The 14,000-nt window shown below is 50.8% G+C and overlaps 2 protein-coding genes across 16 annotated transcripts in view; both read right to left on the reverse strand.

Annotated features, from left to right (window-relative positions):
* TESMIN (testis expressed metallothionein like protein) overlaps positions 1-2,381 on the reverse strand; it is an 89,676-nt gene extending 87,295 nt beyond the window's left edge. For all 12 annotated transcript variants that reach the window (XM_055270853.2, XM_063644552.1, XM_063644543.1 and 9 more), the window contains exons 1-2: positions 2,259-2,381; positions 1,173-1,682 (exon numbers count right to left, since the gene is read on the reverse strand). In XM_055270853.2, coding sequence (XP_055126828.2) covers positions 1,173-1,643 — 471 coding nt within the window. In that variant the 5' untranslated portion in view covers positions 1,644-1,682; positions 2,259-2,381. The remainder of the gene's footprint in view (positions 1-1,172; positions 1,683-2,258) is intronic.
* Positions 2,382-5,373: 2,992 nt separating this feature from the next.
* The window catches only part of CPT1A (carnitine palmitoyltransferase 1A), a 92,844-nt gene continuing 84,217 nt past the window's right edge, over positions 5,374-14,000 (reverse strand). For 3 of the 4 annotated variants that reach the window (XM_063644419.1, XM_055270788.2, XM_055270769.2), the window contains 5 exons: positions 13,361-13,495; positions 12,308-12,460; positions 10,989-11,102; positions 10,332-10,424; positions 5,632-8,518 (listed from right to left, as the gene is read on the reverse strand). In XM_063644419.1, the coding sequence (XP_063500489.1) occupies positions 8,432-8,518; positions 10,332-10,424; positions 10,989-11,102; positions 12,308-12,460; positions 13,361-13,495 (582 nt within the window). In that variant the 3' untranslated portion in view covers positions 5,632-8,431. Of the gene's footprint in view, positions 5,601-5,631; positions 8,519-10,331; positions 10,425-10,988; positions 11,103-12,307; positions 12,461-13,360; positions 13,496-14,000 lie in introns of those variants that run through there. The other variant, XM_055270798.2, reaches the window with a different exon arrangement.

Consider the following 14,000-nt stretch of genomic DNA (forward strand, 5'->3'; position numbering starts at 1 on the left):
TGATTAATGCTTTCTGACTCCACTCTGTGAGGAAATGAGCCGAGCTAGGACCTATGGGCAGGAGGTGCTGGGCAGGAGGCGCTGGACACGAGTCCGGCTGTGCAGCAAAATGCAGTTCTTAACATTTCAAACCCTCTGAGAAAGGCTGTGAGGAAGACCTCTGTCCTGGGAAAAGGCTGGGGGGACTGGTGAGCTCTATGGCTCCTCTGAGGACAAACAGAGGTCAGTGGAGGCCCCAGCCTCTGCCCATCCTTTTCCTGTACACTAAGGAGTGGCAATTACCATAACAGAAAACCAGAAGAGCAGAAAGCCAAGCTCCTGCTGCTCTGGCTTACGATACAGGGTCAGGCTCCAGCCATCTCAACACTGACTCAAGCATTGTGTCCCACAAACGCTTCATCTACAACTTACTAAAATGACCTCATCGATGAGTGGTCTAGTTTTCTGAGATGGGTCCTTTTTGAGGGGTCAAGAACACATTTTCCTGGGACCCTTTGTTTCCTTTGAAAACTCATTAGTTTTAGCAAGAACAAAGTGGAAAATTATCAGTGGTCATCTACAGCTAGAGAGGGCAGTCGGCTGAGAGTTGGCAAGCATTTCTTTAGGCTCTGATTTACACTGCATATGCTTGAAGAGCTATTACTCAAAGGGAAGATCTCACATCCTGACTTCAAGGCTCGGAAAATCCAAGTATTAGCTCTGAGTCCTTGCTGTGGATTCCAAGCCTGGTAAAGTTAAAGAAAAAAAAAATGCAAGATGCAAACACGCCAACCCTCTACCACATTGCGTTTGTTTTCACAGACAATAGTTATCAGCAGAAAGCGGGCCTCTCTCCTTAAGCCAAGGATAGCAACAGGGCCCAAGGGAACACACGTCCTAGCTTTCCCCCTCTTTTTTTGTTGCCCGCCGTCTGCATGGTCAGGTCAACTTTGGACGACTGGTGCAGGGCAGAATTCCCTCCAGGGGGAAAGGCTTGGCTGGGCCAATGCATGTTGGACTAGGAAGAGGACAAAAGTATACGCTCTGCCGAGAATCAGTGACTCCGGTGGACTGTGTGCGGTGTCACCAGGGAAAATGCTTGTAGAGGGAAATCCTGGGGTAGACTAGCAGCCTCAGATGGGTTGGGGAAGGGATGGAGGGGGAGCTGTGCCCATTCCCCAGGCGGTTCTTACCGGGATCACCTGGACGCCCGGGTGGGCGGCTCCTTCCAGGACCCAGGCGCCCAGGGGCAGCACCGCCGGGCTGCGGTGCGGGGGGAGCAGCGAGGACAGGAAGTGCACGTTGCTGGCGGGCGGCTGCGGGTCCGGCAGAAGCGCGACGTCCTCCAGCGCGCTGAGCTCGGGGATCCCGGGGTACTCCCCGAGAAGCTCCCCGCCGTCGCTGTCGCCCCCCGCGAGCTTCGCCTTGACCTGGCCCTTGCAGTCGGCGCCCAGCGCGGGGTTGAACGCGTTTAGGAGGGGTTCCTTGGTGTCCGCCGGGCCCGGGTACTTGTCTTTGAAGACGTGGAACTCGTCCTCCTCGTGCTTCACGGGGGCCTTCAGGCCAATGTTCTCCGAAACGAACGGACCCTCGGGGCTGAAGAGCTCCGTCACCATCGCATCCTCGGGGCTGGGCAGCTCGCCCGGCAGAGGGCCCTCCTCCATGGCGCAGGGCGGCGGGGCACGATGGCGGGGGCCGCGCACCTGCAACACGCGGCCAGGTGAGAGAGGCAGCCAGGGGAGGGGATGAGGGGAGGGGCGGCTAGGGGAGGGGGCGGCCTCGTGAGGGAAGGCCAGGGGAGGGGGTCAGGGGAAGGGCGACCAGGTGAGGGGGTCAGGGGAGGGGGCGACCAGGGGAGGGGCGATTACGTGAGGGGGCTAGGTGAGGGGCGACCAGGGGAGGGGCGGCCGGGGAGGCGGTCAGGGGAGGGGCGACCAGGAGAGGGGCGGCCGGGGTGGGGGTCAGGTGAGGGGCGGCCGAGGAGGGGGTCAGGTGAGGGGCGGCCGAGGAGGGGGTCAGGTGAGGGGCGGCCGAGGAGGGGGTCAGGTGAGGGGCGGCCGAGGAGGGGGTCAGGTGAGGGGCGGCCGAGGAGGGGGCCAGGTGAGGGGCGGCCAGGGGAGGGGGGGCCAGGTGAGGTGCGACCAGGTGAGGGGCGGCCTCGCCCACCGCCCGCCGCCCACCCGCAGGGGCCCGACCCGGCCCGGCAGCCCCCATCTTCGCCTACAGAGCAGAGGCCCAGCCCGGGGACCGCCCCGTCATGCCTCCTGGGAGGGACGCACCTGGGGCCGCCCCGGCTGCCGCAGCGTGGAGCGAGCGGGATGGGGCGCAGGCCGGGCCTCAGGCGCAGACGGCAGTTGGCGGTTGGAGAAGGGCGCAGGAACCTGGGGGGAGGGGAAGAGGCGCCCGGGGAGTGGGCGGGGCCTGGTCGTGGGGCGGAGTCGAGGTCAGGGCGGGGAGGTAAAGGCGGGGCCAGGGAGGTGTGGTGGGCGTGGTCTGGGTGGGCGGAGACAGAGTCGCGAGGGGCGGGGCCTGGACTGCCGCTGTTGCCAGAGAGGGTCAGCGGAGGCACTCCCAGGGCTCAGCTGATCCAGGCTCAGGTGGGGAAACTGAGGCCCCCATCAACTCGGGCAGCGCTAAGTGGGACTGCCTAGCTTGGCTTCTGACCTTGGGCTTCAGATATATTTTTCTGGCCAGGCGTGCTTGCTCACGCCTGTAGTCCCAGCACTTTGGGAGGCCGAGGCGGGAGGATTACTTGAGGTCAGGAGTTCAAAACCAGCCTGGGCAACAGGGTGAAACCCCGTCTCTACTAAAAATACAAAAATTAGCTGGACGTAATGGCACGCGCCTGTAATCCCAGCTACTTGGAAGGCTGAGGCAGGAGAATCGCTTGAGCCTGGGAGGTGGAGGTTGCAGTGAGCCGAGATCCCGCCACTGCACTCCAGGCTGTGCCACAGAGCTAGACTCCGTCTCAAAAAAAATAAATAGAATAAAATAAAACATTTTTTTACACTCGAGCTCTCAGGACAGATCCCGGCCTGGGACGCTGCGGGTGGACAGAGGGCAGGGGCTTGCACCGCACGTTCCCAGCCTCGCATCCACTCCCGATCCTTGGTGACGCAGCCGACAAGTGCAACTGATGGAGTTGGTCCCGAAATAGAAGTAACAAATACGGCCGGACGTGGTGGCTCACGTCTGTAATCCCAGCACTTTGGGAGGCCGAGGCGGGTGGATCACCTGAGGTCAGGAGTTCGAGACCAGCCTGGCCAACATGTAGTGAAACTCCATCTCTACTAAAAAATACAAAAACTAGCTGGGTGTGGTGGCGCACGCCTGTAGTCCTCGCTACGCAGAAGGCTGGGGCTTGAACCTGGGAGATGGGGGTTGCAGTGAGCTGAGATTGTGCCACTGCACTGCAGCCTGGGCAACAGAGAAAGGCTCCCTCTCAAAAAAAAAAAAAAAAAAATACAATGAAAGTCTCAAATTTTGGGTGGGGAATGGACTATTTCATCTTTAAGGAGTCAATAGATATCACTGTTTAATCAAGAGAAGAGGTGAAAGTTTAATTCAAGTGATGGCAAAACCTGCAAAGGGTGTAGAGGGACTGGTGGGAGTGAGTGCTGGGGAGACAGCCTCGGGTACTGTGTACTCAGGTACTGTTTTGGTAAAAATAAAGAATGTAAAACGTCAGCTTTCTAATCTCACTTTTAAAAATTGAATACTTTTCTAAACTTTTAAAGTACCCAAGGTACAGCGACACCGTGTACTGTTTAGTTGTACATTTAACATTCAAAAATCAGAAAATTTTGCCTGGGGCTGGGCGTGGTGGCTCATGCCTGTAATCCCAGCACTCTGGGAGGCCAAGGTGGTCAGATCATTTGAGGTCAGGAGGTCAAGACCAGCCTGACCAACATGGTGAAACCCTGCCTCTGCTATAAATACAATATTAGCCAGGCGTGGTGGTGCACACCTGTAATCCCAGCTATTTGTGAGGCTGAGGCAGGAGAATTGCTTGAACCTGGGAGGCAGAGGTTGCAGTGAGCTGAGATTGCACCATTGTACTCTAGCCTGGGCAAAAAGAGCGAAACTCCGTCTCAAAAATCAAGCAAACAAAAAACAACAACAACAAAAAACACTCAGAAAAGCAGAAAAAACAATAAAAATAATAAATCGAAGAGCCCAAGAATTATGCATAGCTTGAGTGGCCCAAGCAAGAGAGTAACCCACAAGGTCGCACTGTTCATTCGTTTACTAATCAGAATCAGACATCTACTGAGTAGCATCATGCCAGGCATACACAGCCACCTGTGGGGGTCGCCCAGGGGTTGCAATCGAGCCTGGAGGCTCTGCACCTGCTGCTTTTAGGCGCTTGCTGCCCTGCTGCACTGGCCAGGCTGACTCCGTTGAGTCTCTCAGGTCTCAGCTCAACCCACTCTAAGTGGGTCACCCTCCCTGCCAGCTACCACCCCCTCCCAATGACCCTCTTAGTTCCCTCAGAACACTTAAAATCCTTCAACTGGTTGGCTTGTTCTCTTTTTCCTCTGTGATATGGTTTGGCTCTGTGTCCCCACCCAAATCTCATCTTGAATTGTAATCCCTCTGTGTCAAGGGAGGGACTTGGTGGGAGGTGATTGGATCATGGAGGCGGTTTCCCCCACGCTGTTCTTGTAATAAGGAGTGAGTTCTCACAAGATCTGATGGCTTTAAAGTGTTCAGCAATTCCCCCTCACTCTCTCTCCTCTGCTGCCATATAACAGGTTTCTTGCTTCACCTTCTGCCATGATTGTAAGTTTCCTGAGGCCTCCCCAGCCATGCTGAACTGTGAGTCAGTTGACTGTCTTTCCTTTATATTTACCCGGTCTCAAGAAGTTCTTTACAGCAATGTGAAAATGGACTGAGACAGCCAGAAGCTGGTGGGGTCACTGCTGTCTCCCCAGTGCCTAGAACAGGGGCTGATATGGTTTGGATGTTGTGTCCCCACCCAAATCTCAGGTTCAGTGGTAATCCCTGTTGGAGGTGGGGCCTGATGGAAAGTGACTGGATCATGGGTGCGCGTTTCTCATGAACGGCACCCATCCCTCTTGCTACTGTCCTCACCATAGAGTGAATGAATTCCTGTGAGATCTGGTTGTTTGCAAGTGTGTAAGAGAGCACCTCCTCTCTCTCTGTCTCCTTTCGCCATGTGGAATGCCTGCTCCCCCTTTGCCTTCCAACATGAGTAAAAAGCTGCTCGATGCCTCCCCAGAAGCAGATGCCTCCATGCCTCCTGTACAGCCTGCAGAACTGAGAGCCAATTAAACCTCTTATAAATTACCAGTCTCAGCTATTTCTTTATAGCAATGTGAGAAAGGCCTATAGGTGCTCAAGAAAAACAGAAAAATGGAATTCACGCATTCCTTTAACATATTTATTGAGCATCTACTATGTGTCAGGCACTGTTCTCAGCACTGAAGCAAAGGAATGGATGAATAAATGCACAGCAAGTGAAAATCAACAGACTTTTCTTTCCAGCCCAGCACATGAACTTGGTGATGTCCACGGTCTCCTCCAAGGCCTTGTTTCCATATGCTCAGACTTTCCACTTTGTCTCAAATATCTGAACTTAGTCCTTGACTTATAATCCCCTTAATATAACAAAAGAGACAGAAACAAATCTTGTAGTAGACTGGGGTTAATGTTTTATTAATGATAACCTACATTCACACTGCATTTCTAAGATTTACATCCAAAGAGCATATTGTATTTACATGCACCGGTCAGCCTAAGATAACACATTCAAACCATGGCTGCGTTAAGACAATGGTTTGTTCCAAATTAAATTAAATAGATAATACTCTTATCACCCCCCGTTGGACATGTACAATAAGACCCCTCTTTCTCCCCTCAAGGAATATAAAATTGCATTGATAACTGCACCGATGAGCAACAATTACATTTGAAACATTTAAAACCTGAGAGAGAAACCCAAATATGTTTAAGCACTCACGTCTACACTCAAAATGCCCTGTGAACTCTACGGTAACACAGATTGCTCAGTGGTCAACAGTGCATGATCTAGCTGGCTCTGAGAGGGACTGACGCCGGCTACTGGCTTTTAACGGGAAGTGCTATTCTTGCCCAGGGCAGAGGGAGCTACATCTCCCGTGCCTGCTTGACTCGTACACCACCACGGACAGTCAGGGGCTTTTGTTGTTGGTTTGTTTTTGCTTTTTTTTTTTTAGATGGAGTCTTGCTCTGTCGCCCAGGCTGGAGTGCAGTGGTGCCACCTTGGCTCACTGCAAGCTCTGGCTCACTGCAAGCTCCGCCTCCCGGGTTCACGCCATTCTCCTGCCTCAGCCTCCTGAGTAGCTGGAACTACAAGCGCCCACCACCACACCTGGCTAATCTTTTGAATTTTTAGTAGAGACGGGGTTTCACCATGTTAGCCAGGATGGTCTTGATCTCCTGACCTCGTGATCCGCCCACCTCGGCCTCCCAAAGTGCTGGGATTACAGGCATGAGCCACTGCGCCTGGCTGCTTTTTTTGTTGTTGTTTTTTGTTTTTTGTTTTCATTTTTTCTTGCTTTCAGGAGAAAAAAAATCTTTGGCCCATAAAGGTGGGATTTTTACATCACGAAGTATACATACATAAAACATGCATGTGGGCCAGGCATGGTGGCTTACGCCTGCAATCCCAGCACTTTGGGAGGCCGAGGCAGGTGGATCACCTGAGGTCAGGAGTTCGAGACCAGCCTGACCAATATGATGAAACCCTGTCTCTACTAAAAATACAAAAATTAGCAGGGCATGGTGTCGGGCATGTAATCCCAGCTACTCGGGATGCTGAGACAGGAGAATTGCTTGAATCCGCGAGGCGGAGGCTGTAGTGAGCTGAGATCGCACCATTGCACTCCAGCCTGGGCAACAAGAGTGAAACTCCATCTCAAAAAAAAAAAAAAAAAAAGGCATGTGTTCTCCGGCAAGCACCTTCCATCGACTCCAACAGTTCAGCCATCACTGTTGTACTGTCGGGGTGCAGGACTCTGAAGGAGTCAGGCCCAGCTAGAACCAAGTGGTCAAAAATATAAATACACAATTTAAAACAATGGACAGCTAAGCTTGTCATGACAGCCAGTGGGAATTTCATTCCATGATGCTTCAGTTTTGCATTAAATAATGAAGATGATTCAGTGCATAATTGCTTTGTGGTCCATGAGACGCTTTCGTGAAGGCACTCCTATCTGAAGGACTGGCTGGGTGAACCTAGCACCATCACTCGAGACATCTTGGCCGGTCACCAAGGTGAGCCGGCATACTATCTCCATCACCCTCCGGCGAGTCTTCCCCCTCACCGGGTGGGAGGAGAAGGCCATCCCTTGGGGTCGTGGAGCCGCTCTCTCCTCACCACGGTGGGCTGCCCTCCCCTTCCTCACTTGCTGATCCCTGCTCAGTGGCCAATGCCCTGCCCTCCTTGCTGTCGCTTTGGGAAAGAGATCCCCCTGAGGCACGTGTCATGTTTTATTCTTGAGCGAATTATCTGACTATCATGGCCCTTGCTCCCCTTTTATGACATGTGCCTGTTATTTCTTTTGTTGCTTATGACAAGAAGGTATTCCCAGGAGGGGAGTCTGGCACAGCTGCCCTTGGGAAGGAACTGGTGTTTCTGAGGGGGAGGGGGCTGGTGGGGTGTACCAAATGCTTATGTAGGGTTATCTATACTCGGTCAATTGTGAAGGGAACAGTATACCCACAATTCCACCCAAAGACTCCACAAAATAAATCTTTCTCTCCATCTCCCTTACATTTAGGGCCTTTCATTTTTAAGGCACTGGGTTGTGAAGACTCGAAGACATACAAGGTCAGTAAAACTGAAGACGTTGCATCCTGCTTGCTCCAAATGTGGAGAGGCAAACACAGGCTACTGGACCAGACGGGAACAGTTACTCACGGTGGCAGAAGCAGGTCTCCAAAGCACAGCATTTTGGTTAGTGCATTCCAGATGTGTTAGCTACGACTGCCGACACCACCAACTTGAATAACACATTTTTCTTTTAACAGAACAAAAGTTTACCCTGCTTGGATGACGCTAAATGCCCTTAAGCACTAGGCCTTCAGTTGCCACTGAGAAAGCACACCATTTCCATTCCATTGTGTATGAAGCCACAACCCTACTAATTCCTTCATTAACTCAACAAGATTTGCACCCCTTAATAAATACAAGCCGATGCAGAGGCTTCAGGGGAGAATTTATCAAATGTCCCCCAAGGGAGGGCAAGTCTGGAAGTAGTGGGATTATGCTTCACAGAGGAGAGATACTGTTCTAGGAAAAAAAAACCACCCAAATTTTCTGGAAGGAAAACTTCTGAGTTTTTTTAAGAGCAATTTTTCATCCCGAACTAAGATCAGGATTAATGCCTATTTTTCATTTGGTTTGTATCAGAAGAGCTCATTTTCCTTCCCAGCAGCTCCAGTGGAATTACTTTTTGGAATTAGAACTGAGACCAAACAAAGTGATGATGTCAGTCATTGCTTCTTTCAGGTGCTTTCCAAAGCGATGAGAATCCTTTCATGTAAAAACAAAAACCAAAAACATATTAAAACGTGGCCATCCCCACATTTCAAGCTTTTTCATTTGCAATCTGACCCAATGTTTAACTGAAATTCCTTTCTGCCAGTCCTCTAAGATCTGAACAATGTCTTAAAGCTTAACTTGGACATTCCGGAGAAATGCTGATGGTAAAGCGATGACAGCTGACGTGTTTGTGCAGGTGTGTTGTCGATCTAAGCCTTCCCCTAATGCCAACGCATTTATCCCACGGAAAACGCAATGACCATCCTGAGCATGGTGGCTCATGCCTGTAATCCCAGCACTTTGGAATCGCTTGAGCCCAGGAGTTCAAGGCCAGCCTGGGAAACATGGTGAAACCACATTTCTACAAAAAATACAAAAATCAGCCAGGTGTGGTGGCACTCCCCTGTAGTCCCAGCTACTCAGGAGGCCGAGGTAGGAGGATCTCCTGAGCCCAGGAGGCTGAAGCTGCAGTGAGCCGAGATCACACCACTGCACTCTAGCCTGGGTGGCAGAGTGAGACTCTGTCTAAAACAAACAAACAACAAAAGAAAACCACAGTGAACAACTTCCTCTGTTAACAGCGACAGTGGCATGGGTTGCCAGGCTATGTACGACAAGGAAAGCAGAATATAAATGACGGCAATGTGTCATGCTAGAGAGGAGGTCCCTTGTTCCATCCACAGAGGAAGCCAGGGGTTCCCTACTCTGTATGCATATTTCTTAGTGTGTACCCATTATTCTTAGTTCACCCTCCAAGTGCTAAAGAGTCTGAAAGTTACAGCAGCACTCCAACGTTAAGCTTCAAAACCACTGCTGCCAACAGAGGTAAACATGTTAAACCAAATTAGATACATTTCCTTTTTTTTTTTTTTCTGAGAGTCTCACTCCATCACCCAGGCTGGAGTGCAGTGGCATGATCCTGGCTCACTACAACCTCCATCTCCCAGGTTCAAGCGATTCTCCTGTGTCAGCCTCCCTAGTAGCTGGGATTACAGGCGTGTGCCACCACACCAGCTAAGTTTTATATTTTTAGTAGAGGCGGGGTTTCACCATGTTGGCCAGGATGGTTTCAAACTCCTCACCTCAAGTGACTGGCCAGCCTCAGCCTCCCAAAGTGATGAGATTACAGGTGTGAGCCACCTTGCCTGGCTGAGATACATTTCTTTAAAACTAGGTAAAGAGAATTTTGAAATTCACTTATGGCTAGGCACAGTGGCTGAAGCCTGTAATCCCAACACTGGGAGGCTGAGATAAGAGGATCGTGTGAGCCCAGGAGTTTGAGACTCGCCTGGGAAATGTGGGGAGACCCTGTCTGTACAAAAAATTTTTTAATTAAAAAAAATTTAGGCCAGGCGCAGTGGCTCATGCCTGTAATCCCAGCACTTTGGGAGGCCGAGGCAGGTGGATCATCTGAGGTCAGGAGTTCGAGACCAGCCTGCCCAACATGGTGAAACCCTGTCTCTACTAAAAATACAAAAAAATTAGCCGGGCATAGTGGCGGGCACCTGTAGTCCCAGCTACTCGGGAGGCTGAGGCAGGAGAATCACTTGAACCCGGGAGGCAGAGGTTGCAGTGAGCCGAGATCACACCACTGGACTCCAGCGTCGGCGACAGAGTGAGACTGTGTCTCCAAAAAAAAAAAAAAATTTTTTTTAAAAGCAGTCCATTTACGTGAAAATGCCCAAACCAAGTAAAAGCAGGCAGTTGAATTGACTTTTTCTGTCAAATTAAAGATGTGTTTCCTTAAAAAGAATAAAGTAAAAATACCCCATCTTCAGAAAAAGGAACTTCTTTTCATACGTACCGTCTCAGGGCAAGAGAACTTGGAAGAAATGTGGAAATTGATGAGGTTCTCTCCCACAAGGATGTACGACACACCATAGCCGTCGTCAGCAACCTGGAGGACAAGGGAATTTGAATTTGTTGCTGGGAAATGAGACGATGTGAAAAAGGGACTTTCTAATGTTCTAAATGCAACACTGGCTGGGCTCAGTGGCTCCTCCTTGTAATCCCAGCACTTTGGGAGGCTGAGGCAGGCGGGTCACTTGAGCCCAGGGGTTCCAGGCCAGCCCGGATAACATGGCGAAACCCTGTCTATACAAAAAAATACAAAAAGAAAAAAAATGAGCTGGGCATGGTGGCATGCATCTGTAGTCCCAGCTACTCAGGAAGTGGAGGTGGGAGGATCACCTGAGATGGGGGAGATTCAGGCTGCCGTGAGCCATGATCATGCTTACTGCACTCCAGCCTGGGTGACAGAGCGAGACCTTGTCTCAAAAAAAAATAAAAAATAAGTGCAAGACTGCCAAGGACATCCATAGCAATGATCAGCAGTAATTCCTTTACGGCGGTAGAACCGCAAGGTAACAGGGGCACCCAGCACAGAGATGGGCCCATCACACCCCATTACCCATCCCATCGCCACGCCCCACTGTGCCTCACCCAGCCCCGCTGCACTCACCGGTCCAAAGCCCCCTCCGCTGGACACATACTCTGGGTTATTCTCCAAGTCAAACAGCTCCACTTGCTGCTGAGGGGTCTGGCTTGTTGATAATCTCCAAGGCTCAGATAAAACCTATTGAGTGAAACAGGGAAATGTTCCAACAACACTTTTCCTAATCCCCTCCTCTACCGTCCCTCAGGAGTCGCCTTGGGAAGACGAGAAACGCCTGGCTTGGTCTTTTGATTGTTCCAGACACCACAAGTCTATGTCTCCGAAGGCCTCGCTGGCTTGGGCAGTGTATCTGCAGAGAGGATGCGGGGTGGGTGGGGCCCCCAGACTGGGGCAGGGAGTGCGGGGCGGGGGTGGGGGGCATACCAGCAAATAGCATCTCAGACAGTGAAGGTAACGGACATATCGAGTATGGTGTCAGACTTGTACCAACTCCCACGAACCAGCTGCCATATTTTCAGAGAATTTTCAAGCTGGCTGTTAAATACAGCCACTATTAAAAATTAAATTTGCCAGGCGCAATGGTTCATGTCTGTAATCCCAGCACTTTGGGAGGCCGAGGAGGGTAGATTGCCTGAGCTCAGGAGTTCGAGACCAGCCTGGGCAACATGGTGAAACCCCGTCTCTACTAAAATACAAAAAAAAAAAAAAAAAAATTAGCCAGGCGTGGCAGCCAGCGTGTGCCTGTAATTCCAGCTACTTTGGAGGCTCAGGCAGGAGAATAGCTTGAACCCGGGAGGCGGAGGTTTCAGTGAGCGAAGATGGTGCCACTGCGCTCCAGCCTGGGTGACAGAGCGAGACTCCATCTCCAAAAAATAAAAAATAAAATAAATAAATAAATAAATAAAAATTAAATTAAATTTGAGCTTGGCACAGTGGTGCACATCAGCTACTCAGAAGGCTAAGGAGGAAGAATTGCTTGTGTCTAGGAGTTTGAGACCAGCCTGGCAACACTGTGAGACCATGTCTCAAAAAATAATAATAATACATTTCATAAACTTACAATAAAATAAAGGATTTTAAAAACAAAGGTGGTACGCGCTCACAGCTCATCACCCCCTAGTTACTTCCATGTGTCTTACTGTGACGTAAGTTCTCGAGGTCTTTGGGTCTATTAAGTCAGGGGCTACGTGTGACAGCGAAGCTATTGAAGAAACGCGGTACTAAACGCGCTGCTCACATTTTCCATTTTATGACAGCTACACCCACAGACTCGTTTTTTTTCAAATGCCCATTCTGACATTAAAACAAGTTAATGTAAGGCTGTAGTAATTTACTAAGTTTTGGTCTAGCCAATACAACTGACGGAAGAAGTGGAAGAGACTTACTTCCTTGAGGAAAGGGGACTCCACGGCGAGATATTTAGACACCACGTAAAGGCAGAAGAGGTGACGATCGATCCCAGAGCCGGTCATGGCGAGGCGATACATATGCTGATGCTTCTCAGATGCCAACTTGAACAATTTCAGCCTCTGTTCCACCTGAGTGACAAAAGGCGGGAAGGACGTATGTTGCGTGTCTCAAGTTGAGCGGTTACGGATCTAAGTTAGCCACCACACCCCGCTAATATTTTTTGTATTTTTAGTAGAGACGGGGTTTCAACATGTTGCCCAGGGTGATTTTGAACTCCTGAGCTCAGGCAATCCGCCCACCTCATCCTCCCAAAGTACCGGGATTACAGGCGTGAGTCACCGCGCCCGGTCTGACAGCCTTTCCAGAATGAAGTTTGTCTCGGAAAAAAGAGCCCTGGCCTGTGTCTCCTCCGGGGGTCAGCAGAAAGCACCTGCACGCTGGGGTCAGATGGACCCAGTGGTCTGGGTCTGACCTTGGCCATTAGTGAGCCGAATGGCCCAGCAGCTGCTGAATTCATCTAGGCCTCCGTTTCTTTATCTATGGAAATGAACTGATGACACTTCTCAGGACCACTGCTAAGAATTTAAAGGACAATGTACAGAAAACCCCCAGGCCTCAGCCTGGCACTTGGGGCCCAGCATGGCAATGGCTCTAATAACCAATGGAAGGTCTCCGTGGGACGGTCACAGCTCGCCTACCCTGACACCAACTACCTGTTCAGTTCCAAAGCAGCCACCTGCTATGCCTTTCCTCATTGTGGTGTCCTGGTCTAATTTAAAGACTCTTAGGAAGCAGAATATGATTTGGAGAAGTATCATTTGTAACATGTGTCTCTGTCCCTGTCCCTACCTTTACCTTTTAATACCTTCTGTACCCTTGAAAGGGGCAGAGGAAAGAAGCTGAATTGAGCACCTCTGAAGAAGAAGGTACAGGAATGATGAGATCAGAGAAGCTGGAGTGATGGCCTCCAGAAGCCTTTTAGGGAAGTGTGACAAGCACGCTGTGTCCTCAGCCTGATGGCACATTACCGTCTGGGCCGGGTCCACCATGGCCCGCACGAAGTCGCACGACTCAGTGGTACAGGAGCGCACGGTCTCCGTCCTCCCCTCTCGGAAGAGCCGGGTCATGGAGGCCTCATATGTGAGGCAAAACTTGCCCATGTCCTGGGGAAAGAGAAGTACTTTAGTGCACGGCAGGGCATGCTGATATGTCTAAAACGTAAGGAAGGATTGGGTAAGGTTGGCAAGGAGAAGTGTACTTTTTTTTTTTTTTTTTTTTTTTTTTCCGAGACGGAGTCTTGCTCTGTTGCCCAGGCTGGAGTGCAGTGGTGCGATCTTGGCTCACTGCAAGCTCCGCCTCCCGGGTTCACGCCATTCTCCTGCCTCAGCCTCCAGAGTAGCTTTATCGTCAACTTTTTTTTGAGACGGTGTCTTGCTGTTGCCTGGGCTGGCGTGCAGTAGCATGATCACAGCTCACTGCAGCCTCAACCTCCCCCCGCTCAGGTGATGCTCCCACCTCAGCCTCCTGAGTAGCTGGGACTACAGGTGCATGCCACCATGCCCGGCTAATTTTAAAAAAATTTTTTTGTAGAGACAGGGTTTCACCACGTTTGCCCAGGCTGGTCTTAAAACTCCTGACTCAAGCAATCCATCTGCCTTGGCTTCCCAA

The sequence above is a fragment of the Symphalangus syndactylus genome, chromosome 1, assembly GCF_028878055.3.
Source record: "Symphalangus syndactylus isolate Jambi chromosome 1, NHGRI_mSymSyn1-v2.1_pri, whole genome shotgun sequence".
NCBI classification, from domain to species: Eukaryota; Metazoa; Chordata; class Mammalia; order Primates; family Hylobatidae; genus Symphalangus; species Symphalangus syndactylus.